This window comes from Eleutherodactylus coqui, chromosome 2, assembly GCF_035609145.1.
Source record: "Eleutherodactylus coqui strain aEleCoq1 chromosome 2, aEleCoq1.hap1, whole genome shotgun sequence".
Classification (NCBI taxonomy): Eukaryota; Metazoa; Chordata; class Amphibia; order Anura; family Eleutherodactylidae; genus Eleutherodactylus; species Eleutherodactylus coqui.
The window spans coordinates 158,987,091-159,013,964 of NC_089838.1; the positions used below are offsets into that span (position 1 = coordinate 158,987,091).

Consider the following 26,874-nt stretch of genomic DNA (forward strand, 5'->3'; position numbering starts at 1 on the left):
CACTACTTGCTCGGTGTGACCGGTAGCCTCAGCTGTACCACGTGCTGTCCACGGTGACACCGCTGATGACCACTGCCGGCTGTCCCCGTAGGCACTAGTGCTGACGGGGGTCACCCGCCCGCCGCAGGAGTGCTCCGTTCTCCCAGAACCTGCAGCGGAGAGCTCCGGAGGTGACCAATCAGCGTGCGGGGGGCGTGTCCTCCTCCCGCGGTTAACCCCCCGCTCCCCGGCGGCGCTCTTGCCCTGGGAGGCAGCTTGCATTCGCTCTATCTAGTCGGTGGATGTGAGCGGGGAGCTGCGGAGGGACCGGCCATGAGGCGCTGCTAGAGGAGGACGTCCCCGGATCAGTGCTCGGATCTACGCGACATCGGCCATCCAGAAAGACCTGGAGATGTTCCATCTACGCTGCCTGCTGGCTTGTCTGCAGCTCCTCTCTGTCTGCCCAGTGGGTGAGTGCCACTACCTGTGCCATCGGGCACTTCGCAGGTCGCCGTCCATCACTATGCACAGGAGTGCAGTGATCGCCTATTGGGGTGACATTGGAGCACTGGATGGCACCCCGTGCATGCTTTGTGGGGGCTGCACTGGGACAGGGGGGCTATCTGTAGCACGATCTCCAGGGACACCTTGTAATGTTGGACTGATCTGTGTTCTGGGGGCCATAATCCACTTTGAGATCCATTGAACATGCTGGTCCTGGAATCCATAATCTGCATGTATCAGAGATTCCAGCTCTTCTCCCCTAATAGATAACGATCACCCAGATTGCACTTTTTATGATTGGAAGACATCAGGGACAAAATAGTCCCCAATGCCGCTGTCCCCAGAATACCGCCATGTAGAGCTGTCATAGTGCTGTCACCCCCTCCAGGAGTGAAGGTGTAGTCAAGGCTCTACCAAGAGAGCAGCTGCAGGGAGTCTGATCTCCCCACCTCTGCTCTCCTTATTACCTGAATCACTTTCACTCCAAAGGCCGTTTTCAGACAAGCGTGTTTTGTTCCGTGTTAAGTCCGTGTTGAGGCGACTGTCATACGGCACAAATATAAATCTATAAAACTAATCACATGACCGTATTTGTTACAACTGTTTTTTTTTTTTTTTTCAAAAACACAGCACGCTCTATTTTTTGCGTATTTGCCTCCATATTTGTATTCTTTGTTTTCGGGCAAATATGGATCAGTATCTGCCCACTAGTAAATAAAAAAAAATACAACCGCAAATACCAATTAAGAATTGCTGACTTACATATGCAAGGTCTTTTGTAGCACATCCATAACATGGATCCATATTACAGATGTGTTTTTATATGCTGGTCTGAAACCAACCTAATGGGTATGCTGTATTAAATGGCTAACGGTTGGTAAACCTACACCTATGGCCTGTTAAACAAGAAAAGAGCATTCACAATAGAAGCTGCCCATTGAATGCAGTATATACAGGGTATAACACCATTCATTACTCACTCCAATGATTTTAATAGCCCAGATCTGAGCAGCAGATGATCTCCCGCAAAGTCTCCTGGATACAGCACGCTTGTACAATTGATTTTCTTTTGTGAATACAAACAGCCTTGTGCCCCTGTCACTTGCCTAGGGGCCATCTGATGGTCCTACAAGTGCTGATACTGCATAGCTGGTACCCAATGCAATGCCAGGGTTATCACCTATGTGAGTGTATGTTGCACAATGAGTAATGAAAGCTGCATGTATTAAACCATTCATGGGGCATTGTCTGCTGGACAGATGGTGACTACCCAAGGAAGCCTGCTGCCTCATCTACTAATATTTCAATGAATTCAAGTCAACTATAGAGCAATTTCTAGACGGAAGCACGGAGGTATAAGGAATCTATAATAATTATCATCCACATCCTTAGTTACATCTGTTTATAAACATTGCTCTTTGTAGCCAAATCACATTTGCTACATTTCCCATTCTGAGCTGATCTAATCTTCATTAGAGCCCAGCACTGCTATTTATTCAGGGGGTAATTATTTGGGTTCTGTAATAGGGAGTTGATGAAGTCTTCTAGCATCCAGTGTATCGCTGTTCTCCAGTGCATTGCTTACCGTTTAATTATTCCTTCATTGGCATAATTTACTGGTCACAGACAGTCTGCGCTCTTTCATCCTGAGGATCATGTTTAGACAAAGAGCTGGAGAATGCTTGTCTTGTTACCTAACATACTCTGCTGTCACATAGAAAATGCATCAAACCATATATAAAAAGCTATAAGCTGATCCGATCCACAAAGAGAAGTCGGTCATTAGGAATGGTAGATGGGGAAAGGTTATCTGCTGCAAATGAATTAAATGCTGAATGCAAATCCACGGTCATCCATTGTGAATGGGTTGCTGCTGCTGTTCTAAAGAATAGGACTACATAGAAATATATCTATGGTCGTTGGCTTACTGTATCTCGTTATATGAATTCGACAGCTAGTTGACAAGATGGAATTTGTACTAAATAAGAAACATCTGCAGCGTTACAGGTTTTCTTATTTCCAGAATTGACCTTTTGCCTTTAAATTAGAACATGACTCCAAAAAAATGTATCAGGGGAGGAGGGGAGGGGGGGGGGATGTATGTTATGTATATATGGATTGTAAAACATTGATTTTACTTGGCTGTTTACAATAACCAGTAAGATGATTTCAGCATTTTTGGCATAATTAATTCTAATTTGCATATTCACACTTTAATTTACACCAATGAACATTGCACTGATACTGGATATCCCTATCCTCATTCTCCTTTATATTGCATATTTAGTACTAGGTTAAAAAAAAGGAGGAAGAAAGTTATTGTAAGGGTTTTCTTTATACTAACATTCGCCTTGTAGTTTGTGATATTAAGCGGTCGTGTGATATAGTGTTAAGATCATTGAACTTTGGCTCAGGACTGCTGGATGACTCTGGGCAGCCATATTGGTTATATGTAGTTGTTGGTTCTTTGCAAGTGAGGCGTAACACCTCATGGTAAGAGTCTTAATTTTTTTGATTCTTGTCCATACTTACATATGTCCAGATACCTGAACAATGCTTTAAACATTTTGACATGCTCTTTAATAGTAATATGGCTCATAAAGCATGGATAACAACGCAGACTTACATCATTTATCACAACACACATCCCGCAAGATAATGCCAGCGTTGATAAATCAGGTGGTTTCACATCTGCGTTGGAACCTTTGGTAGGAGGTTCCATCGGAGATCCAGCTCAAAATACCGGAAGAGAAAGCGGTATAGTCAATGGGGTCCGTTCAGCACTGCTCGGTTCTGTCCTGAACAGAACCGGAAGGTGGAACCCCTGAGTTCATTAAAGTCTCTTATGCAGTGGGCGGTCCTATTCAGCGATTGACAGCTTTGCTGTTGTAGGCATGCGTAGAGAGATGGCTGTCAATCATAAGTTTGATTCAGGTGTCTGACTGACTTCTGGGATCCCCACCAATCCTGAGGACAGGGTTCCTGTGTCACACTTTCCTCTACACTGCATGTTCCACAGTGAGGAGGAGCTTGAATGGTTGGTGCAGTGGTCAAGCGTGCACACTACTGCTTCATTCATTTCAGTGGGACTGCTGGAGATCGCAGATGCTCAGCTATCTCTGGCAGCCATATAGTGTTGAAAGGAGCAGCCCTGCACATGCTTGGCCACTGCTCCATCCAAGCTCCTCCTCACTACAAGAGGTACAGTGAGGAGGAAATGAGGACATGGGACGACCAATCAGCAGTCAGACCCCCACCAATTAGACTTTTATTTCTTGTGGGTAAGTGCACTGAATATGACTTTCTGGAAGGTATGGAGCAGATTTTGGCTGTAACAGACTACCTCCCATTCAGAGACAAAGTCACCAAAGCTCTCCTCATTATCACATATGTTCCTTATGCACCTCCTACATACTGTTAGTGAAGTGGGGAGGTGAGGGGGGGCAGAACGAATGTTTCATGGAACATATGCACAAGACTTCTTGTATTTTTCCTTTTTTCCATCCTTCCAGTTGCATTATAAGACAGTAGGATATAGAAATCTTAACATTTACAGACTTGCTATAGATGGCTCTTTTTACACAACATATGCTTATATGACAGCTAGTGTGGTACTGACCAAAATAAAACGTGCATTTTTTTAATGCATGCAAAAAACGCATGTCTGAATACACCAATACAAATCGATGGTGTTGTATGCTGTTCTTATTATGTGCGTAAAAAGTATGGACATAATATGGGCAGAAAGTACGCTCGTGTGCCTGAGGCCTTAAGAGCTGTCCACTATTTGCAGTGTAGTTGTTGAAAGGAGGCGTGGAGACATTACAATAGGGTTGGTGAAGGAGAAGGTGTCGTCAGTATGCTCACTGAAGTTTATAGAGAACAGAGGAGAGGGGGGGGGAGGGAAGAAAGCATGGCTGTAGCTAATGTAAGTGACTGTTGACTGTGTTTTCGCTATTGTAATCACATCTCCACTGCTCATGCTTGCCGTACTCTGTGCTTCATTATGTCTGTGGGCGTATTTCAGGCATTTAGAGAGTAGGTTCTGCAGTTTTTGTACAATCTGTAGAACACAACACAGCAGCCAGGCTCCTCCCACCAGTCCTGAGAGGAATGAGAATTGGATATACAAGCTGAAGAGAGGGAAATTGGGACAGATACAGAATAAAAGTCATATAATGGCTAAAGTATTTTCACTTTTTTTTTTCTTCCTCCTATTGCTTTCTACTGCTGAGGATGTTTAATTGCTACATGTATAGAGAATCTTTTAATCTTATGGCCTAAGGTCAAAGAATTTGGCAACTGTGGAGAAATATAACAAAACTATGCATGGAGATCATTTTCCAAACTCTTTCTCTAGCAATGCCAAATCGAGGGGAAAAAAAGAACATTTAAAAATGGAAAGCATGCCAATGATTTTTTTTCCTTTTAATATATATGTAAATTACTACATTGCTGTTGACATGCATACTTTTAATTAAATATGCTTAATCTGCTTTAGAATTTCAAAGATTTCCTACTAAATTAGGAAAGTCCATATCAAATGTATGAACTCTAAAGTCTTCCCTCATACAGGAACAACTTTGGTAGGGTGCTAAGTGGGTAACAGCCTAGGGACCTTCATGGTAGCAGCATATGGAATTCAAAATACAAAGTATGCAGATTAATCTTTTCTCAGGTGGAAAGAAAAGACAGTTGATGAAGAAAAACAATGGAGAATAACAGTAATAATGCAAATAAATAAAAAAGGTCAAAATTAGAAGAAAATACAGTTCAATAAGGAAAGAGTTAGCATTAGAAATTCTGTATACATGTGGGCAGGCACTGCTGGTGCTGTCTCTAGATCGCTGGTAAGTAATTGCTGATGGTAGTTTGCAGGCAAACATAATGCCCCAACACCCTAAAGACTGAAGAAACAAATCTTTGGGTATGTTCATTAAAACAACTTGGTTCTGTTATATTCTGCAGAGTTTCACTTTAATAAAAATGTGACTCTAAGGCCTCATGTCCACAGGGAAAAGAAGAATTAAAATCCGCAGCGGATTTTAACTCTTCTCCCGCACGCGGATCCACACCCCATAGGGATGCATTGACCACCCGCGGGTAGATAAATACCCGCGGATGGTCAATAAAAGTGAATTAAAAATAATATGGAGCATGAAAAAAATGGACATGCTCCATTTAGGTGCGGGTCTCCCGCGGGGAGACCTAAAATAAGAATAAACTTACCCGCAGCGAACCATGCAGATCTTCTCTTCTTCACGAACGGATCTTCTTTCCTTGGCCCGGCGGATGTGCCAGGCGCATGCGCGCGGCTCGCCGAGCACATCCGCTGGCCGAAGAAAGAAGATCCGGCCGCGAAGAAGAGAAGATCTGCATGGTTCGCTGCGGGTAAGTTTAATCTTATTTTCAGCCATCATGTTCGCGGGGCAGGAGGGACCCGCTACGGATTCTCCATGGAGAATCCGTAGCAGGCCTGATTTTCCCCGTGGACATGAGGCCTAAGAACAGTAGCCAAGCCTCAGACCATATTCAACATGTGCTGTGGAGCAACGCAACTAATGGCTACAACACTTGGGAAGTACTGTTGGAGTCAGCACCAGTTCTTTATAATGAACCAATAAATTCCTTTAATCTAGTCTTTGTACCTATGACTTTCATATTAAATAGACTATTATAGACCACTTGGCACCTTAATCTAGCAATTAAAACAGATTGCACTTTCTGGTTGCAGGATATATTTATGCTCATGGCGATCAAGTTTTAACTCTGGTGGATGAACCCTCAATTAATTTTGTTCCTCTCTGATCTTTGGTTTCACTTAAACTTTGGCTTTTTTCTACTTATTAGATCATTAAGTCTGAAGAAATGTATTTATAGTTTCTGTAGATTTTGCATGCTTTGAACAGTTATCGGAGTTCATCAGTATAACAATGTTGATTACACACTTGCATGAATATAAAGTTGATATGAGCTGTTTTCCCCCATGTTTAGCTGCAGAGCAAATTATTTATTATGCAAATAAAGACATTGAGATAAATGGTACTATTGTATCTTGTCTCCACCACAAGTATGGGTGGAGACCTAGTGATGGTCTGTATTCGCCCATGTTACGTCCCCCCAAGAAAGTTATTGGCTGCCTGAAGCAAGGTCCTAGCAGCGTGTGTAGTGAGTTTTGGCTGGGATCGAGAGTTAGGGTTAGTTGCAGTGTAAGGCTTACATTATTAGCTGTAAATACTTTCATATGAGAACGGGGCCACATCTCTACTTAAACTGCACATGGAAGAGGACAGTAACACTAGCTCTGCAGCACCACCTATTGGATGGCAACATTCTTACAATCAATTTATGACCTTTTATGAGAAAAGCAAAAAACAGACAATGATTGGGAAGAGGACACCCGTCTTGACCTCCTTCAGACCTTTCATATTCTCCACTTGTGCAAGAATGTTGTTATCTAATAGGTGGTACTGCAGAGCTAGTGTTACCATCCTCTTGCAGTTCAAGTAGAGATCAAAGAACATAAAACTGTAACATTCCTCAGGTCGGTGGACTGATTAAGCATCTATCTCTTTGCTCAGATTGGTGTTATTTTAGGTCTCAAATTTCTGTGTGTGAACATTTATTTAGATCAAGATTTTAATGCACTTTACAGATGTTTGATGTAGGTGCTATTGGGGACACGGCAGATGTCAAGTTGGTAGTCCAGTTTTGCCTGGACGCATTCCATTATATCCTGTGTTACTGATTCCACTCCAGTAGAGATGTGTTTTAGGTCTTCTACTGTCACCAATGGCACCCGTGTTGAACATCTGTAAGTTTCATTAAGAACTTGAAAAGTTCTTCCATTTTTCATGTCATTCTGGCTGTTGTATGCTAACTCATATATGAAGAAATCAGCTTTACTTTAGCACCAATATTTTTGAATCACCCTCTATGCACCTCAAAATGGTGCAATTAACCTCATGGTGACATCTGATGTAAACATACATTGGATCTGTGCAGGGGTAATATGGAGCACACAGTTTGGGTGTCATGACAGACTGGGCCCTTGTGAAGACTCCTAGGAATATCATGTATTTCTGCCTAATAAGCCATGCATACGGCATGGTTTAATAGAGTGCCTGCATACATACAATATATTGTATAAGTGATTACTAATTTAAGCCCCCAATATGTATGTACTAAAACACAAAGTAAAATATATATTTTTTTCTAATTAGATAAAAAGTTTAAACATTTTTTCCAATTTTTGACACCAAAAAATAATAGGTTTTGCTGCGTCTGTAAAAGGCCAGTCTATTAAAATAGCACATTAGCTATCCCACGCAGTGAATGCCATCAGAATTGCATTTTTTTTGTCACCCTATCTCCATAAAAAGTTTTTTTTAGAAAACTGATAGTCATATGTACCCCAGAATGGTAGAAATAGAAACTGTAGGTTGTCCCGGTCAGAAGATGGTGACAGAAAGTAATTTTTTTATTACAAATTTTTATTTATTTATTAAAAGTTAACAATTCACATAAAGACCAGTTCCCAGCCGCAGGGAAGAGGTAGCTTCTTAGTATTATACATGCACACAGATAAAGCTTGTATGTGCTTCCAGTGCCACACATACATGTAGTGGACCATGCAGGCTTACAGTACCATTAGTTGCACCCATACTATTAGATGATGCAGACTGCCCGACACATCAGAGTAAACCACACAAAGCACTGATACCCTGGGCTCCCCTAGCATCTCAAGGCCAAACTACTTCTGCAAATAAATATGAGGTATTAGTTGATATTTTGGCCAAAATGCACAATGTTTGCAACCCAACATCAATGGTCCTCATGTCTTGCAAACAATTTGTTGTAAGGGATAACATCTATACAAAAATCACTAAAAAAATGGCCGTATTTAATGTGCCTTGAGATGCTGGGGGAGCCCAGGGTGTCAGTGCTTTGTGTGGTATACTTTGATGTGTAGGGCAGCCTGCCTTATCTAATAGTATGAGTGAAACTAATGCTGCTGTAAGTCTGCACGGTGCACTACACATACTTGTGGCGATGGCACTCTATATAAGCCTTATCTATATGCAATGTGACAACTTAGGGGTTGTTACCAAATCGAATTGCCATTTTTCCCTCCACCAGATGTATGTTTGCACACCAGTAAACCACGTCCAGGCCAGAAGTTTAGTACAAACCGAGGAAATCCATCCTTTAACGGAACTCAGAACACAATCTTCACACTGTTGTGAGTGTAGCGTTCCGTCACAGTGTACACAAGCATGTGCAAGTCCATGGACGTCTAGCGGCTAAATAACAGACTTTTCTCTGTCTAATATACAGGCCTAGTGCTTTAATATGACATCACAAATGTCTATATCTCATAAGCATCCAGGGTGTCAGTCTAGAGGGCGTCCTCCCCTATCAGACTCATGGTATTCAGCTGGCAGCAGCTTGGTCTCCAATTGACAGAACTGTAGGTCTGGAGGTTTTTTTCTCTTTCAGCCACAACCATACAGGTGTTCTCTGACAGACTACACCTTTTCCCTGCCAAACACTCCTTCGGAAAGCATGCTGCTTTGCGATTTAGAAACCCTCGTAACTCATGATTAATGACGCTCAGATACATAAATTTGACATCAATGGGAATAAACTCTAAGGCCTCATGTCCACGGGGAAAATCAGGCCCGCCGCGGATTCTCCATGCAGAATCCCGCAGCGGGTCCCTCCTTTCCCGGGGACATGAGGCTAAAAATAAGAATAAACTTACCTGTCCAGATGCTACGGATCTTCCCTCCGTCGCGGCCGGATCTTCTTTCTTCGGCCCGGTGGATGTGCTCGGCACACCGGCAGCGTGACGCGCGCATGTGCCGGGCACATCCGCCGGGCATATCTGCCAGGCCGAAGAAAGAAGATACAGCCGCGACGGAGGGAAGATCTGAAGCGTCCGGACAGGTAAGTTTTAATTCAGGTACGGGTGTTCCGCGGATCCAGACGGCTTCCATAGGCTTCAATAGAAGCCTGCGGAAGCCGTCCCCGCGGGAGACCCGCACTAAAATGGAGCATGTCGCGTTTTTTTTCCCGCGCGCGGATCCGCGTCTGAAGGGAAAAATGACATCCGCAGGTATTTAACTACCTGCGGGTGTCCAATGCATCCCTATGGGGCGCGGAGGCCTAAAAGTTTTGTATAGCAAAAATGTGTAAAAGAAAGATGTCCTTGTTGCCCATAACAACCAATCACAGCGCAGCTTTCATTTCTTAAGCTGCTGAGGTAGAATGAAAGCTGCGTTGTGATTGGTTGCTATGTGCAACAAGGACATCTTACTGTTTGACAGTTTTGCTAAATGAGACTCAAAAAGTTTTCTTCTGCCATAGTCATTGCTAAGGGCACATAAGACCAAATTAGCTACCAACAAAGACAGGAGAGCGTTTTGTGTCCTTGATTGCCACATTTACCAGTCTGTTATTGGTGTGTAATGTCATTTTCAAACAAAGTTTGGTAAAGATCCCCTCCCAGTGGGCACACAATTTGTAAGTTGTACTCCAATTTTAAGGAATGAGATTACATCTGTAAGTGAAAGTGATCCGGCCGTCCACCAGTAAGCGTGGAGACAGTGGAGATGTCCGTGCAAGTTTCACACAAATCCTCAGAAATCCACCGATAGAGCAAGCAGAGAACTGGACATCCTGCAGCCGACTGTGTAGAAGATGCTGCGCAAATATTTGCGATGTTATTCCTACCGATTGCAATTGTTACCGGCCCAGAAACCGGACAATAAGGCAAGGCGACGTTCTTTCTGCAGGAGCATGCAAACTCTAATGGAAAGCCATGGTTTCATGGAATCTTTAGTGTTCAGTGATGAAGCCGCCTTCCACCTTTCAGGAATCAGTCAATCATGGTAGGCTACAACGTGTATGTCAGTAACTACAGGCTCGATGTGTGTTGAGTGACAAAGCTGGCTCACATTGAACACCTCTGATGTGGGAAAACTTTTGGTTTTGTGCAACAAACCTTTTTTAAGTTTCTCTTCCCATTGATATCAAATGTATGTAATAGAGTGTCCTCAAACCTGAGTTAGGAGTGTTACAATTCAGAAAGATTATTTCTGATAACTCTGTATAATACAGCCACCCCACAGTGCAACGTTTATTGTACCTCAGCAGTATATGAAAGCTGTCATTGGTTGTTGTAGGCGACAAAGATAGAATTTCTTTGCTTGTTGCCTATATGAAGGATAATATTGTGAATATATCATGTGTAGGCTTCCTGCTGATCAGCAGAGATGGAGATGGGTTTCATTTTATTGTAATGACTGTGTACCATTCAATACAATTCTACATTGTAATACTATTTTATATACAGTGAACCCGCTGAGAACCACCCAAAATTGCTTTGAAAAGTGGTCTCTGCGGTGGGGAGTCTTCTGAAAGAAGATGGCCAGTATGAATAATATATGGTGGAACTAAAAATCTGTCAAGGGGAATCTGGCTTGAATAAGGGGGTCTTTGGAGAGGTTTCACTGAATTTAAAGTACGGACTACATTCCTCATAGTCAGGATGTTTTTGTAAAATGCTAGAGTAGAACATAACATTGTACACGGTATCACACTAGTGAGCACATGGTCACTGATTAAATGATCCCTGATGAGTCTAACATTGGGCGAGAAATTACTAAAATGCTATTATCACTTTTATCTTAATGGAAGCTATTTCAGAATGATGAGGATTATCCCTGTTCAGGTCTCTTCTTTTAGTATTGTGAGATTCCAGATTATTTTGCAGTTCAAGGGCGACGTCACACAAGCATAAGCGCAATTGTGCATGCCTTAGTGCAGTTTATTTGCGTTATGAACGAGCTTTTATGAGCTTCTATCAACGCATTTTACTGTATTTTTTCATTTGTGTGCAGAAAATGCACTGATTGAAATGGCTAATTAGTTCCAGATGTGTTCTTTTTCCAGCGCAGTTGCACTGTGTTCACCCATCTCCTTGCGTATTGTGTGTGCATTTTTGTGCAACACCCGTTGACTTCTACGGGGGCCTTTGCTGTGTAAATGCTCAGAAAGATAGAGCATGCTTTACTTTTTTTGTAGCCGAAAATGGACACACAAAATAAGCACATATGAACAAACCCATTGAAATCAATGGATTCTATTTACTAGATATTGCGTGTGCAAATTTTGTGAATCTGCCTTAACTTTTCTATATTCAATGGCCTCATACAGGCAATGATCTGCAAAGCGGTTTCCAGTAACTTTCATGTAGGGTTGGCTCCAGGTTTATGCTGGCTCTTGAGCGATAGTCTTAATGGGTCCCCTTTGTAGTGTGTGACTGCAACAGTTTATGCCATTGTTTCACTGTGTACTCAACTGTTTTTTTTTTACCTCACTTTCCATAAGGTTAAAATGTAATCTGGACTCATTCCTTTTATTCTCCATGCAGTCCAGAAATTCATGACTTCTTCCTGCTATATCTTGCCTCTGCAGATTTTGTGGCCCAGACATGCTTGTCTTCACTGAAAATAATAGTGCCACACACTGTCAGCTGAAAATAGCGCTACTCACTTTGCCCTGAAATATATAAGAATACATATTGTATCCACAGACGTAAATTATAATACACGCTTTGCAAACAAAAATAACATTTAATACACTGTGTCCTGAGATATAGATTATAATATACTGGGCCCCGTTAAATAACTGCAACTACACAGTGCCCCCTGAAGTAAGATAGATAATACACTGCACCCCCAGAAATTAATAATACACTTTGCCCCTGGAATAAATTATCTTTTTTTATCTGGCCAAGACTTGATCCAGCCAAAACTAGTCTGTATGCTCTCCCCATCCTGCCATTATCTCCAATGAACCTCTCACTGAACCCCCATACAGAGTAAGTAGCCCCAGTACAGTACTTATTCCTCTCTGTCAGAGGCGTAACTTGAAGCTCCTGGGCCCCGATGCAAAACTTGTAACAGGGCCTCCAACTATAATGCTTTACTTATAGTACTGGGTTCCCTATATGGAGAAGAGAGGCCTTCTGGGCCCCCTAAGGCTCCTGGGCCCGGGTGCAACCGCATCCCCTGCATCCCCTATAGTTACGCCCCTGCTCTACTGACTGTGGGGTTTTCGGGGTTGCATCTCCATGATCACACATTGATCAATGAAAGTTGCTGGAAAACCTCTTTAGTTGGCTACAAAAATCACCATCTAATTTAATTGATGTGAAAGAAGTTGCATTTTGGTATATTCAAGCTTTTAAATATATTTTCTGTGCTACATTGTTGGCATGGAAATTTCCAGAAAACTGTTATAGAAAGGTAGAAGAATCTCTCTATAGGAAATATGAAATCAGAAAATGACCCATTGTATAAGTCAAGTTTTTATGTTAAATCTATAACTAAAAGTCAATATTTTGTTAAAAACAAAACCTAAAATCCTGCAGTTTTCACAGTAACTACTAAGCCTAATAATAGTCTGAGACCTCCTGTTCTGAAGAGAAAACTTTTCAGCACTCGTATCATGATCACAGGCTGAATTATAATGAAAGGTAACACCTATCTATGCTGTAGATTACACAGGATCCACCATTCACCATAGGTGATGGACACAGCCTAATTACTTCACCTGCCTGCACAATGACTGCTAAACAGGTCACACAACATGCCTAGAACACTCTCCCACATAGAAGTCAATGGGCCAGCTCCTGTCCATTTTGTGAATGGTCCATGATTTCTACGGTAAAGTATCTCTAAAAGCTGTTAACTGCAGCCAAGACAGGCTAGCAGTCCCCATAGTCATGTACAGACAGAATAATTTAAAAATCCACAATCGGAAAATAAAAACAGATTAGAAAATTTGAAAATGTTTCACCATCTGGTTTTAATTAGTAAACACTGTGATCCATTCCCTTTAATGTGTACATTGAGCATTGCTGTTCTTACAACTCCGATAAGGTTCACATCAAGTGTTGTGCAGTTGGATTATACAGTATGTTGCCTCATTAACAAGAAATTCACGTTGAATAATATTCAATTATCAGGTCCTTGTATGAAGGAGGATCATAACTGGAAGGCTTACAATTTATTGCACCTATTCAGTAATGGTGCATTTACACGCAACAATTGTCATTTGAACGAACAAACGAACAACTCAACAACTTTTTTGCTTTTTTGTTCGCTGTGTGGTTTAGTAGTGTTTATACGTAAAGATAAGTGGACAATTGTTTGCTCAGGTGGGCGTGTGTACACGCGAAGAAAAGGCGGTGCTGTGTGAGTATGTGGATTGGGTCTTGAAAGAATCTCTAGGTGGGCGGTTTTTAATTAGTGCGAAGAAAACGCCATTTTCTACTGTTGCAGTATGTGAATTGGCTTTTGAATGAGTCATTTTGTTTAGCTGGGCAAACAATCGCCCCTCCTCTCAAGCTTTTTGAATGACTGAACAACTGCTCTTTAAACCTAATGACAAGCCAATGAACTAGCGACTATTTTTATGCAGGCTGACACTCAGCGACCAATGATAAGTGGACGAAAAGTACACGATGGCTTCGTATTTACACATAACGATCGCTCACTTTCATTCGTATGAATGAATTTTGAGCGACGGTCGTTGTGTGTCAATGGGCCATAATAAGATGGTTCCTTTCCTGAGGACTCTAATCAGGTCCAACTGTTGCTATTCTGCAAGTGGAAGAACTGTAAGGCTGGGTTGACACAGGGCGGATTTGTTGCGGTTTTGCTGCGTTTTTTCCGTTGCGGTTTTGCCGCAGAAGAACTGCTTCTGCAGCAAAACTGCTTCAAAGGTTATTATTGTCTTGCGGGTTTTCTTGCGGATTTTCTTGCGGAAAAATCCGCAAGCGGTTTTTTTTCCGCAGCGCTTTTTTACTTTCTGCAGCGGATTTTGCTGCGTCCATAGAGGTCTATGGACAAAAAAGCGCTGCGGAAAAGACAGAAGAATGGACATGCTGCGTCTTGAAAAACCGCACCGCAGTTGCATTTCCGCACTGCGGCTGTCTGGAAAAAATTTGTCCTGTGAGAACAGCTTTTTGCCCAAACACATTTGTGCTGCATTGCACTGCAAACGCAGCGGTTTTGCCGCAGTGCGGATATGCAACGGCAAACCGCGACAAAACCGCAGTAAATCCACCCTGTGTGACAACCCAGCCTAAATATACAGCAGACGAGCCATGTGCTGATTGTGGTTGATATAAATCCGTCTTGTACGGTAGCTCTGTAAATAAATAATGTAATAATGACAAGTTTATAAGACCGCGATTAAAGGTTGACTCTCATAATATTATTTTAGCCACTGATAGTGGATACTGGGATGCTAGTGCTTCCATTGTTAGCGAAGGTTTCCAGAGAGGTCACAAACAATGAGATGATGAATGCTGCTCTCAGCTCTTGTTCTTTGTTCTCTCACTTCTCTGCGCTCTTTCAGTGCAAGGCTTTTTTGATAAATACTTTGCATTATTCTTTTCTTTGCCATCACTTGGATCAGATGGATGCTGGGATGAAATGTGTTGACTTGCTGCCAGTGGTATGGATAGCTATAAGCCACTGATAATTCCTCCAGCTTGTTGTATCTGTTTGCCCACAAGTACATGTTTTATCTGATAGGCAGACTATTAGCAGAAAATTGGGCTTTTAATAATTCTTCATTAGTTAATATGGTAAGAATTTAATAGCTTGATGTTTGCTAATGATGAAACATCTTTAAAGGGGCTGTCAAGTTATAAATTCATTTTTTTAAAATTAGGTCCAAATGAGTTAAAACATTTAAATAAACGTTGCTTACCATTCTTGGTCCCAGCCATCACTGTCCATTATTTAGTTGTTTTCATTTTCTTTTCATTGCACTACTTGCATGTAGAATTGACCTAAATGCTAATTCTAAGTGAAAGGTAAAAAGAAAGAGATATGTCCCATCAATACTAGCAGACATTCATGAATAACATGTTTAAAGGGGTTGTCTGGTTGCACTAATTAATTAAAAATAGTGCTGGATTGCCGGGCTTAAGCCTTTAATAGCAGTAACTCATAGGGTACAAGGAAACAGAAACTAGACAGGGTGTAGTCAAAAAATATGATTGAGTGCTATATTTTAATACTGGTGCCCTATAATGAAAGAAGTAGTCCCCGGGCAGATTTGCAGCATCCACGCAGGAGATCCGCAAATCAAGCCCCCCATGGAGAAGCATGGGCGTCCGCAAATGAATTTAAGCATGCGAATTTGTTTTGGTCCTGCACGGGCCCTGGGGGCTATGGAACATGAATTTCAAATTTCTGTTGAGGCTCCCACACGAATGGGCCGGATTCCATGTGCGGATTGTCTAAGCAGAAGGCCTACGATCATTCGCGGAAAGTAATTGCGAATGACCACGGATGTCAGCGTTTTTCCGTGCAGATGTATGCTGCGCACAGCATATTGTGTGTGTGGAAGTATGATCTCTCTCTCCCCTCTTGCCAGCATTCCGGCTTTTCTGTCTATTTTCCTTTTGAAGTAGCGAGCGTTCCTGTCGCTCATACACAATGTTAATTGTGTATGGGCGACGAAAGACCCGCATCCACTGACTACAATGCGGGTTGTTCGCATGAAATCTGTGCTAAAATAGAGCATGCTGCAATTCTTCTTCCGCTCACGGAACACACAATTCGTATCCGCAAGTGTGAATGAAAAATCAAAAATGCATGCCTTTCAATGTCCACGTTTTACTGTGGATCAGCCACACAGACCGCGATTGCGGATTCCGCAATTAAAATCAGTTCGTGTGAGACTCCCTTAAGCGAGAGAGTAAAACCCAATTACAAATTTGAAGAGTAGCGTGTGAGAAGCAAAAATCCGCTTCCCGCGTCTCTCTAAGTCTTGTGGGATGCTGCTATGACTGAGGTAATGGAAGAGTACTGGAAGTGGCCTCCTTCTGCTACGATACATGTATGGAGCCATCATTGGGCTTGTGTTCATTTCATGGACTCTCAACACGGATCGTAGACTATGGCGGATGACTTCCTGAATCATCTGCCCCTATCGTAGCTGAAGGAGGCTATTTCCAGTATGCTTTCCTAACTTCAGTCATAATAGTGACCCCACGGGATTTCTGCTTCTTACGTGCTACACTTCAGCTGCATTCATGCCTTCATATTGTCATATTAATATTGGACACCAGCATGGAGATACAGTGCTGGATCCGTCTTTTTCACTACACCCCGTATAACATTGTTTGCACATGAAAAATGTGTTTCCTCATTCTTATTACTAGAAAGGGGAATCAGATAAGGTACAATTGTGATTCTGTTCCATATTTAGAGAATTACACAAAGATGGAACAGTTTTAACCTAAACTAGTTGGTTCTATTATTTTTTTTCTACAGATATCTACTGGGTGCAGATGATTGGCTTATTGAGCTTTGCTTCAACATATTTCCAATTGACCAATGCCATAAAGGTGGTTATACGCAGTGTGTTCTGGCCGTGGCTAGCACACGTATTTTACAATTAAAGGGGTATTCTGGGCACAGAATAACATTTTAAAATCTAATGTACATCATCACAATAAATCATCTTATAATAGGTTCGCTGTATCTGGTCTGGCTCCTTTTTCATTTTCTGTCATGTGACCTGAAAAATATCTCCACTTCCTTTGACAGCTTGTCTACATTTGCTACTTCCTCAACTGTCCATAGCATCTAATATCCTGTGAGCAGTGCATGATGGGAACAGAAGCATTGCACAATATTGCTCATGTGCAGCTCGGAGTGCTGGAAGCTCCTGTCTGTCTACTTCAGCAGGGTTTCTCTGGCATGCTGAGTGAGAGGGAGGTTGGTGCTGGTAAGTTGTAGGACCTGTGAGCTGTGGGCGGAGCTACAGTGCTGGGCGGTAAGCAAGCTCTATGTGTGCAGTAAGTTGTAGATAGCAGTCTGTTGCTGTGTTTACTGTGGAAGTGACGCATGTCAACAGCGGTAGATCAGCGGCTGCACGGGGCGAAGAAGAGAGTCCAGTGGAGCAGATAAATGCCGCTATTTAGCTATACCTCCTACATTTAAGCATTTTCAGAATTTTTCTATTTTGTGCTAGCAAAACTCCTTTAATTACTGAGCTGCACTTGGAACTGGAAACAATAGCACGATCAGGTGCAACCCGGCAATTAGTGGTAAATCACGTCTGCTACCTGCAGCTGGGATGCGTCATTCCAATACTGGTAGGCCTTGATTAACAAACTGTCACCTTTGGTATTTGCAACACAAGTCTGTTGCACATAACATAACGAGCCTCATCTTAGCTGTCTGATTTATTTTATTATGATTGACTAAACTTCCATCAGCATCTCTAACCTTTTGCTTACATTACATTGCATCTTCTGCACGCACATCACACAACAATATAACTTTTACCATAATTAGATTATTTTGGGACCTCAGTTCTGCACTGATTCATTTCACAGCAATATTTTTATAGGGGGTAGAAGCTACATATTTGAAACCTATATGGCTGTAAATTCTGACTGCCTACAGCCACCTCTAGAGGGAGCTTTTGAGTATATGAATTCATTATCATTTTTCCATTTTCATTTTTCCATCTCCTTTTTAAAAAGTCATTACTTTTTTTATTTTTCCATTGACCTAGCTGCGCAAGGACTTGTTCTTTATGGGATAATGTGTGTTTTTCGGTAGTGCCATTTACCATATCATATAATTTATACATACAATTTCACAATATTTTCTTTTTTGGGGGTGGGAATGTTTTAATGGTGTTTAGTACAGAGAAAATGACTTTTTTTTTGTGGGTCAGTACATTACGACGATACCAAATGTATATATTATGTTGTACTACTGCAGATATCTGCTTAGGTTTGCAGGACACTCCTAGTCAGAAATAGGATTTAATTGTTTAAATGACATGTAATAGGGTGTATTACCAGCCACAGTGGCTCCTGGACAGGTAGATGTATTTCATCTTCACACAGGTGTAATCTTCTTTTAATTTAATGTGATTGACTTGCACGCAAATTGCTATGGAGAATACAAGAGGCGTATGTGAGAACAATAATGTTCTAGTAAGTAACTCATGCTCTAAATTCAATTTATGCAATAAGGCCTTATTTACATGGATGTCTGCGAGTTGGGCCTGTGCAGGCGCCAAAAACATCCTACAATGCTGTGCAATATTCCAGCACCCCGTACACCGCACGCCCTATTCTCATCAATAGAACAATTAAGAACAGGACATGCAGCAATGTTTTTCACATGGACCATTGAAATTCAGAGGACTGCACACGGTTGCAGAACACCGCCAAGAATGGGCAGTTATTCTCATATTACTTTATCGAAGATTTAGCCTAGGAGTATTTGGTCAGTGTTTGGCATCAGTGTTTGTAAGACAAGACCCGGAGCGGCTTCGAAATGCGGAAGAGATGCAAATCTTTTCACTCTATAGCTTTTTTGTAGGTTCCAATCCTGATTTTGGATTTCAACTACTGCTGCACTGGAGGCTGTTTGGAGCTCTAGCAAAATCTTGCATGAAAACCTAGCCGAAATATTGCACAAGGCTGCGCTGATTCATCTGGGAGTGTTTTGGCAGGCATACTGCAAGCCGGATGTGGCCTACGAATTATAGCCAATATGGTCCATTTGGAGCTGTCCAGTTCCAGTATTTTTGAAGACAGAACCAAACAATGGAAATCCCACCAGAGGCCTCATCACATGTGGGAATGAAGCCCAAGACCCCTTTCAGACAAGCCTATTGCAGATCTGTACTTTAATCTGTGTTTTGCATACTGTAATATGGAGCTAATGAGAATCTCTGAATCTATTTACTTGGGCATATAAAATATGCACGGATATGAAAGGAGCAGCTGTACTAGTTTCATCGATTTTACAAATCTAATATGCCCTTCGAAGTCTATAAAGAGTGATGAAAATATGGATACATCAGTACGCCATCAGTATTTCATCTGTATTTGTGTCTCTATTTACAATCATTGGTATTATTTTCAATGAGGCTAAACTGGATCACGGACAGCCCATAGTAGCGGCCGGAGGTGGGAGAGAGTTTAGCAGCATGGCTGCTAAACTCCCTCCCTCTGCTCTCCTCCCCCGTGCAGGCTCACCTCTGCTCTCCTTCCTACTGGCTCTTTGCAATGGGAAGGGGTGGAGAGGGGGCGGGGCTAAGTGCAGTCCCATCCCACCTCCTCCCATTTCTGGGCGTGGGTGGAGCTAAGCTCCCACCCTCTCCCTGCTCCTTGTCCATAGCTATCAATTGGAGGAGGTGGGACAGGCTTAGCTCCACCCCCGCCCTACCCCTTCCATTGCAAAGAATGAGCGGGGAGGAGAGCAGAGGTGAGCCTGCGATGGGGAGGGAGGGTAAAGGGGCGACGGCATTGTAGTCTCAGCATATATGTGCCGGGACTCATGCCATCTGAACGGGCGCACAAATCAAACATTTGTGTTCACCAGTTTTATCTCTCCCAACGTAGCGTATATCAGCCAGTTGTGAAAACGGCAGCTGATATACGCTTGTGGGAAAGAAGCCTTAGGGTGGGAAAGTGTCTTGTGAACTTCTTGGAATTATGGTCCTTTTACACGGGATGATTAGTGTTCAGAGTTTCTGCGGGAATTTAAACGATAGTCGTTCCATGTACATGCTCGTAAGTGCATGCAGAAACTTGAACGACTGGCCGTTCAGTATAAACAGCAGTCGGCCACTTCTAAATGACTGCCTACTTACAGTGAATGGAGGCGGTGAAGGAGAACGCTCCGGGGCACTCCGACCTCCATGCTGACGGCGCACTGAACGATCCAGCGATACTGAGTAACCGCACAGGAGGGCATCACTGGGACGAGCGACGGGTGTTGTTTGCCTGACAGCTCGTCCCGTGTAAATGGGGCTTTACTCAACAAAAACACAAAAAAGGATGTCATGATGATTTTATTTGCAATTTTTTTTGAAAATTAAATGTGAGCTATGAGTGTTTCACATCAGGAAGATCATTTGTAATAATCTATTACATTTATGTATATTGATATAATTTATATAATAAGACCATTCAATTCTAATTTCTCTAAAGATAGAGGTATCATTCGACAAATTAGAAATGAATAGAGTATGCAGGATAGCTCTCAGATGTCACAGACTGTACTGTATATCTATATTACACTATGCAGGACGGCGCACCTCTGACATCGGAGCTGCCCTATCCTGCATAGTGTTAGAAATGTGTCAGACCTCACCCGACATCAGAGCTATGCAGGAAAATCTGAATGTCGGACAAAGTCCGACACTGCATTGGAAAGGGTTAAGGCACAATACCTATCAAATGCTGTCCTTGAGTTATTAGTGAAAATAGCAATAATATAAAAATAAATGGAAACACTATAATTACACCATGTAAAGATAAAAAGGGATGTTTTTTAAAGACCTTTTATAGAGCTCATTACTGTGATCCATCTATTTGGTTACTGAATTTCCAAAATGTAAATAAGTAAAGTCATAAATGAATTAATCTAGTTTGAGAGGGATGAGGTAGGGGGTTATAATAACTATATAGGTCAGTGATTTTTCTTTTGAATGTTTTTGTGCATTACACATTAAAAGACCATAATGTAAAACAAGTGAAAAAACACTCCTTTTAGTTGTGGGAGAGCTCCAAAAATACCTCCATACTGCCTGTGAAATCTAAATTTCCTGCACTAGCCTCGTACAATCTGTAGCAAGGGCACTATAGACTCCTCAAAGCTCTGCAGGTTATTGTGGCCTTTCAACTTTGATTAAAACTTTCAAATAGGAATACATCAGTGAGATTGCGTCACCAATCTCCCGGTAAATGGTTGATATTACCAGATGAAGCTATCGGTGACTATGCATTTAGGAAGGGTTTACATGGCTCCTAATTTTCCCTTGAGTCCTTGAGAGTACTGCTCTCTGCAGTGACTCTCCACTCTGGTTAGTAGAAAGGGTAAACTCTTTTAAAGGGGTTGCCCAGTTGTAAATTATTGATGGTTTATCCTTAGAATAGACCTTCAATAGTAGATTAGTGGGAGTCCTGCGGGTAGGTCATCTATAGTGGAGAAGTGGACTGTTCTTGATATGAATACATGGTTGCCTAACATGAATGGTAACTGGTAGAGATGAGCGAGTATACTCGCTAAGGCTAACTACTCAAGCGAGTAGTGCCTTAGTCGATTATCTGCCCGCTCGTGTCTAAAGATTCAGGTGCCGGCGGCGGTCGGAGAGCGGCGGGGAGGAACGGAGGGGAGATCCCTCTCTCCCCGCCGCTCCCCCCTGCTCACCGCCGCAACTCACCTGTCACCCGCAGCCGAATCTTTAGACACAAGCCGGCAGATACTTGACTAAGGCACTACTTGCTCGAGTAGTTAGTCTTAGCGAGTATGCTCGCTCATCTCTAGTAACTGGTCTTGGTGGATTGACGCCTATACTATATATAGAGAAAAAAGTGTGCTAGATTTTGGTAGTTCTTCACTTGATCTAAACATTCTTCCTGCCATATTAATGATGCAGGCCCTGGATACTTGAATATTTGTTACCTATAATCACCAAAGTTAACCACAGTGGACTGTATGGGAAAAAAATACTTTTCCTTTATTTCAATGTAATGTTAAATAGAGTATAAAAGCAAAATTTAAAAAAAAGACCAAATAAAGCGATGATGGTTCTAGAACAGAAGCCGTTTCATGTAAATCAATGTAAAATCTCCTCTACATAAAGTGGGAGCTCTTACACAGTATGTGATTCATGGAAGACAGGGTTATTGTTCTCAAGGTCAGTAGAACATTAGGTTAGACAGTCCTTGTATTAAAGAGAAATCAGTTAATCTGGGGCGGTTTTGAAGAAGTCTCCACTAATACTCTATCCTTGCTCCAGCACAAAGCCTCAAAGAGAAATGAATACTCACTGAGAAAATTATTGTTTTCACTTACAAAGTTCCATTTTCCAGTCTTGCATGGGATGTTCTCTAAAGAGAAGATCACTAAGCTTTCTAGTAGATTGTGCAAAAACATAAACTGCATAAAAGGCTGAATAAGATAAAATATACAATCCTTCCTTTGCAAACAGATAATTCTCTTGCTGCGACCACATGCTGATTTTTAATTTTGCATAGTTCAGTGCAGGGCAAGACGTAAGGAGATTGTGATTATGTCAGGCTAGAAACGGTGATGTAAAATCCAGGAAACTTGATCTACTTCTGGGTTAGCCAAAAATAATCTCCTTGTACCATACATCTTCATGGCTGCATGTGCAGCAGTTATCCGTTGTTAGTAATGTTAATAGTCATTCTCTGAGAATGAATGAGGGGACGCCACTGTTAACAGCACTACTGACTATTGAATATTTTGACTTGTTAATGTTTTATTTAATTGTTACATTTAAAATATAAAATCCGATGATCTAAAAAGAGAGAGCAGCTCTGATGGAGATTACATGCAAGGATAAAGTACCGTATATACTTGAGTATTAGCCGACCCGAGTATAAGCCGATTCAATAAGTTTTACCACATAAAACTGGTAAAACGTATTGACTCAAGTATAAGCCTAGCTATACTCGAGTATATACTAGGTAAAGAAAAAATGCAATACTCACCTCCCAGTCGCGTCTGTGTCCCCGGCGCAATGGTCTGCCTGTCGCTGCGGCAAGCTGCTTGAGAATTCTCCCTGCATTCATCTCCCTGCTCTGCTTTGAATTCCCCCGCCGTCAGTGCTGTGTAAGTGCTGTGATTGGATCGAGCGCCAGCCAATCACAGCCATTCAGTGATGTCATCCACTGAATGGCTGTGAATGATGAAGCTCCGGCTGTGATTGGCTGGCGCTCGATCCAATCACCGCTCTTACCTACACAGTGCTGACGGGGAATTCAAAGCTGAGCAGGGAGATGACCGCGGGCAGAATTCTCAAGCAGCTTGCCGCACCGCCGGGGAGACCATCGTGCCGGGGACACAGACGCCAGCTGGGAGGTGAGTATTGTGTGTTTTTGGTTTTTTTTTTTACCTCACTCAAGTATAAGCCGGGAAGGGGGGCTTTTTCAGCATAAAAAAATGTGCTGAAAAACTAGGCTTATACTCGAGTATATATGGTAAATATTTTCTGACTTTCTAGAGGAGCCATGTTTGTCCACAATGGGGTCTCTGAAATTGGTCATTGATGTAAACATGTTGCCACGATATCATTAGCGCTCCGGGGTTTTATTTTACAATCAATACTCTAATTGGAAAAGGAATATGTACTAATATGTTTCCCACAATATTTGCAATATTTTTCAATTGCACTATTGTGCATTTACTGTGCTTTTGGGAAATGTAGAAGTGTGAACATTGAGTGTGTCAACATGGCAGGAGGATTTCCATTGAATGTTTTTAGTAAAAAAGACATAATGATTATCATTAAGAATTCTAAAAGTTTTTAAAAATTCTGACTAGTTAGGTCTATGTGGAGCTTAAAAGGGTTTTGCTAACCCTAGATATAGTGGCATAATGCTATCAGCCCAGCTATCAGAAGTCCATCTGCTATGAACACTACCAATCAGTCGAACAAAGTGGCAACAGTCCAAGTAAATTGTAGGCCATTTCATATCCTGCTTTCTCCGAGTGGCCAAGTGGACAGCCATGTATTATAATGGCCATCCAAAAAACAGATGAAGTGGCATAGTGCTTTCGTACTGCTACTTTGTTCTACCGATTTAGTTGAGATCACAAATATTTGGACTCTTGCCAGTTGGATATTGCTGGAATATCACTAATATGTCCAACTGGTGGAAGTCTAACGATTTTAATTGTTCTGTTTTAAAAAGTTGGCAAGGACAAGTAGCAAGACACGTTTACGAAGAAACATATACTCAGAAATGAAGTCTATTTTTAATGAATGCAGAGTATTAGATGGTATATGTACACTTCCTTTAATACTGTGTCATCCAAACTAAAATGTGCATAATGAATATATGTATAAATGTGTGGCTTTTTCTATTAATAATTCCCAATGCTTCCCTAGTAACCACACCGCCAGCTTCTAGAGCATATTTTCCAGCACAGTGCCTAGGCAACCCAGATGGAATTCTTCTACATTGTGCCCTGCGATTTCTTTTTTTTATTGGCTTTTAAGCAGAGGATAATAAATCAGACAAGAAGTTCTCTCTTAGGAATAAGTGCCCATTTGTGTTAGAGAGAAAGGATGCCAGAGAGCAGTTTTTAAAGGGCACAACATTCTGTCAAAGATTTCATTATAGTTGCACATTCAAATATAAAAAGTACGTTGATACTACGGTAGTAGTTATTCAAAAGTAGTAGATGAAGATTTCTTACTTGTCCTAATTCCCTCATATTACATGGCTTTAAATATTTCCTGGAAAATCTTTCTGTAAAAAATGCCCTAATTTGTTGTTAATTTATGTTATAAAACTTTTTGATATGTGGGGAAATAGTTTGTAAGTCATCCCAGTGCTGGATGGGTAGACGGGATGGGTAGACGGGATGGGTAGACGGGATGGGTAGATGGGATGGGTAGACTGGATGGGTAGACGGGATGGGTAGACGGGATGGGTAGACGGGATGGGTAGATGGGATGGGTAGACTGGATGGGTAGACGGGATGGGTAGACGGGATGGGTAGACGGGATAAGTAGATGAGATAAGTAGACGGGATGGGTAGGCATTCATATTGCATTTGCTACTCACTTTCAAAGTAATAATTTGTACAGGTTAATTATTTTACTGTCCCTGAATGTCGGAAGGTTAGCCAGTAGATCTTTTTTACTGTCGCCTCTGTTCTACGACTATTGCTTGTCTGATTTAAACAGTCAAGGACACTATTCAAATTTCTTTAATTTGAAGAAAATTAGCTTAACTGCGGTGATGATAGTTGTTCAAGCAGGTTTCTAGCACGTGATGGGCTGATGATGACATGTAATAGGAAAATGTGATGTTCTGATTCATTATTAGTCAGAACTTTAAAAAAATTCAACATTTTCTTATGTTCTGATTTCAAAACCTTCCCTTCGTTATTCAGGTCAGAGAAGAGAAAAATCAAGCCCATTTGTTCTAGAGCTAATACATTCCAGGGAAGTAGTGCTGCTAAACAAGCCTCTTAGCAAGCCAAGTTTGGGCATGTTTTTCTATTACTACTTCTCTAAGATCTGATATTTAGAAATGTCACATTTTTAAAGCACATACAAAACAAGACTTTTAGAGGAAAAACACAGCACATTATTAGGGCTCCATTGTGTTACGCCAATCACAGTTTTACAAATCACATTCTTTAATGCTGTGATAATTACCTTTGTGGGATTCACAATGTTTAAGCTTTTTGGTGGCTTTTATGTAGATCAGCAGGCAAGTTAATATTTAAAAGCATGGCTGTTAATTACATGGCACATAATGGTGCAAAGAAGCTATTCTGCATCGTATAAAATGTAGCTCTTCTTTCAAATTCAAGTGTACTATTTCTAGACCAAACTAGACTGGGACCTGATATTCATAGGTCTATAATATTAAATATGTGCTAATGATTCATGCTACATATTAACACAGTTTGTTATTGGTTCAGTCGTTGGGAAAGCCCATTAGAGACCATTGTAATATTTATTTAATAAAGGAGTTAACTAGTTTTCAAATACTATGTTAAGGAATTCTTAATTGAAAGATTGGACTTCCCCATTCAAAATCTTGAGCCTTTACCCAGAGCACAGAGGGGCTGCAAAGAGTCTTTTTAGCTTTAGAGGACCTGGCATTTCCATGCATTGCAAGGAGAGACCAATGATTTCACTGCGATCTCTGTGTCCCGCGTAAACATACCTTAATGCTCGTATCACACGTAGTCTTCTTTTCAAAATGCCATATAGAGATGAGCGAACGTACTCGGTAAGGGCGATTTCGCAATCGAGCACCGCGATTTTCGAGTACTTCACTACTCGGGTGAAAAGTACTCGGGTGCGCTGTGGGGCGGGGGGTTGCAGAGGGGAGTGGGGGGTATCAGCGGGGAACAGGGGGGAGCCCTCTCTCTCTCCCTCTCCCCCCCACTCCCCGCTGCATCCCCCCGCTCACCCACAGCGCACCCGAGTACTTTTCACCCGAGTAGTGAAGTACTCGAAAATCGCGGTGCTCGATTGCGAAATCGCCCTTACCGAGTACGTTCGCTCATCTCTAAATATTATTATACTTTTGACACTGGCTGTTTTGCTGCTTTGTGCAGCACAGAACGCTGTGTTCAGATGTTAGTTGTAGTTCAGTTGAAAATTATGAAACAACTACATGCAGTGCGTTTTTGTGGTGTTTTTCTCACTTTTGCTGCATTTTTGGATCCAGAGCATTTTTCTCAGTATAACAGCAAGAATATGACTTTTTTCTGTTTTTCGTTCTCTGTAGAAAAAACATCAAAAGAAAATCTATATGTGACCAAA

The 26,874-nt window shown here is 41.7% G+C and overlaps 1 protein-coding gene across 3 annotated transcripts in view; it reads left to right on the forward strand.

The window, feature by feature from the left end:
* The first annotated feature begins 233 nt into the window (after positions 1–233).
* PTPRZ1 (protein tyrosine phosphatase receptor type Z1) overlaps positions 234–26,874 on the forward strand; it is a 198,224-nt gene continuing 171,583 nt past the window's right edge. For 2 of the 3 annotated variants that reach the window (XM_066591838.1, XM_066591839.1), the window contains exon 1: positions 234–449. In XM_066591838.1, the coding sequence (XP_066447935.1) occupies positions 392–449 (58 nt within the window). In that variant the 5' untranslated portion in view covers positions 234–391. The remainder of the gene's footprint in view (positions 450–26,874) is intronic. The other variant, XM_066591840.1, reaches the window with a different exon arrangement.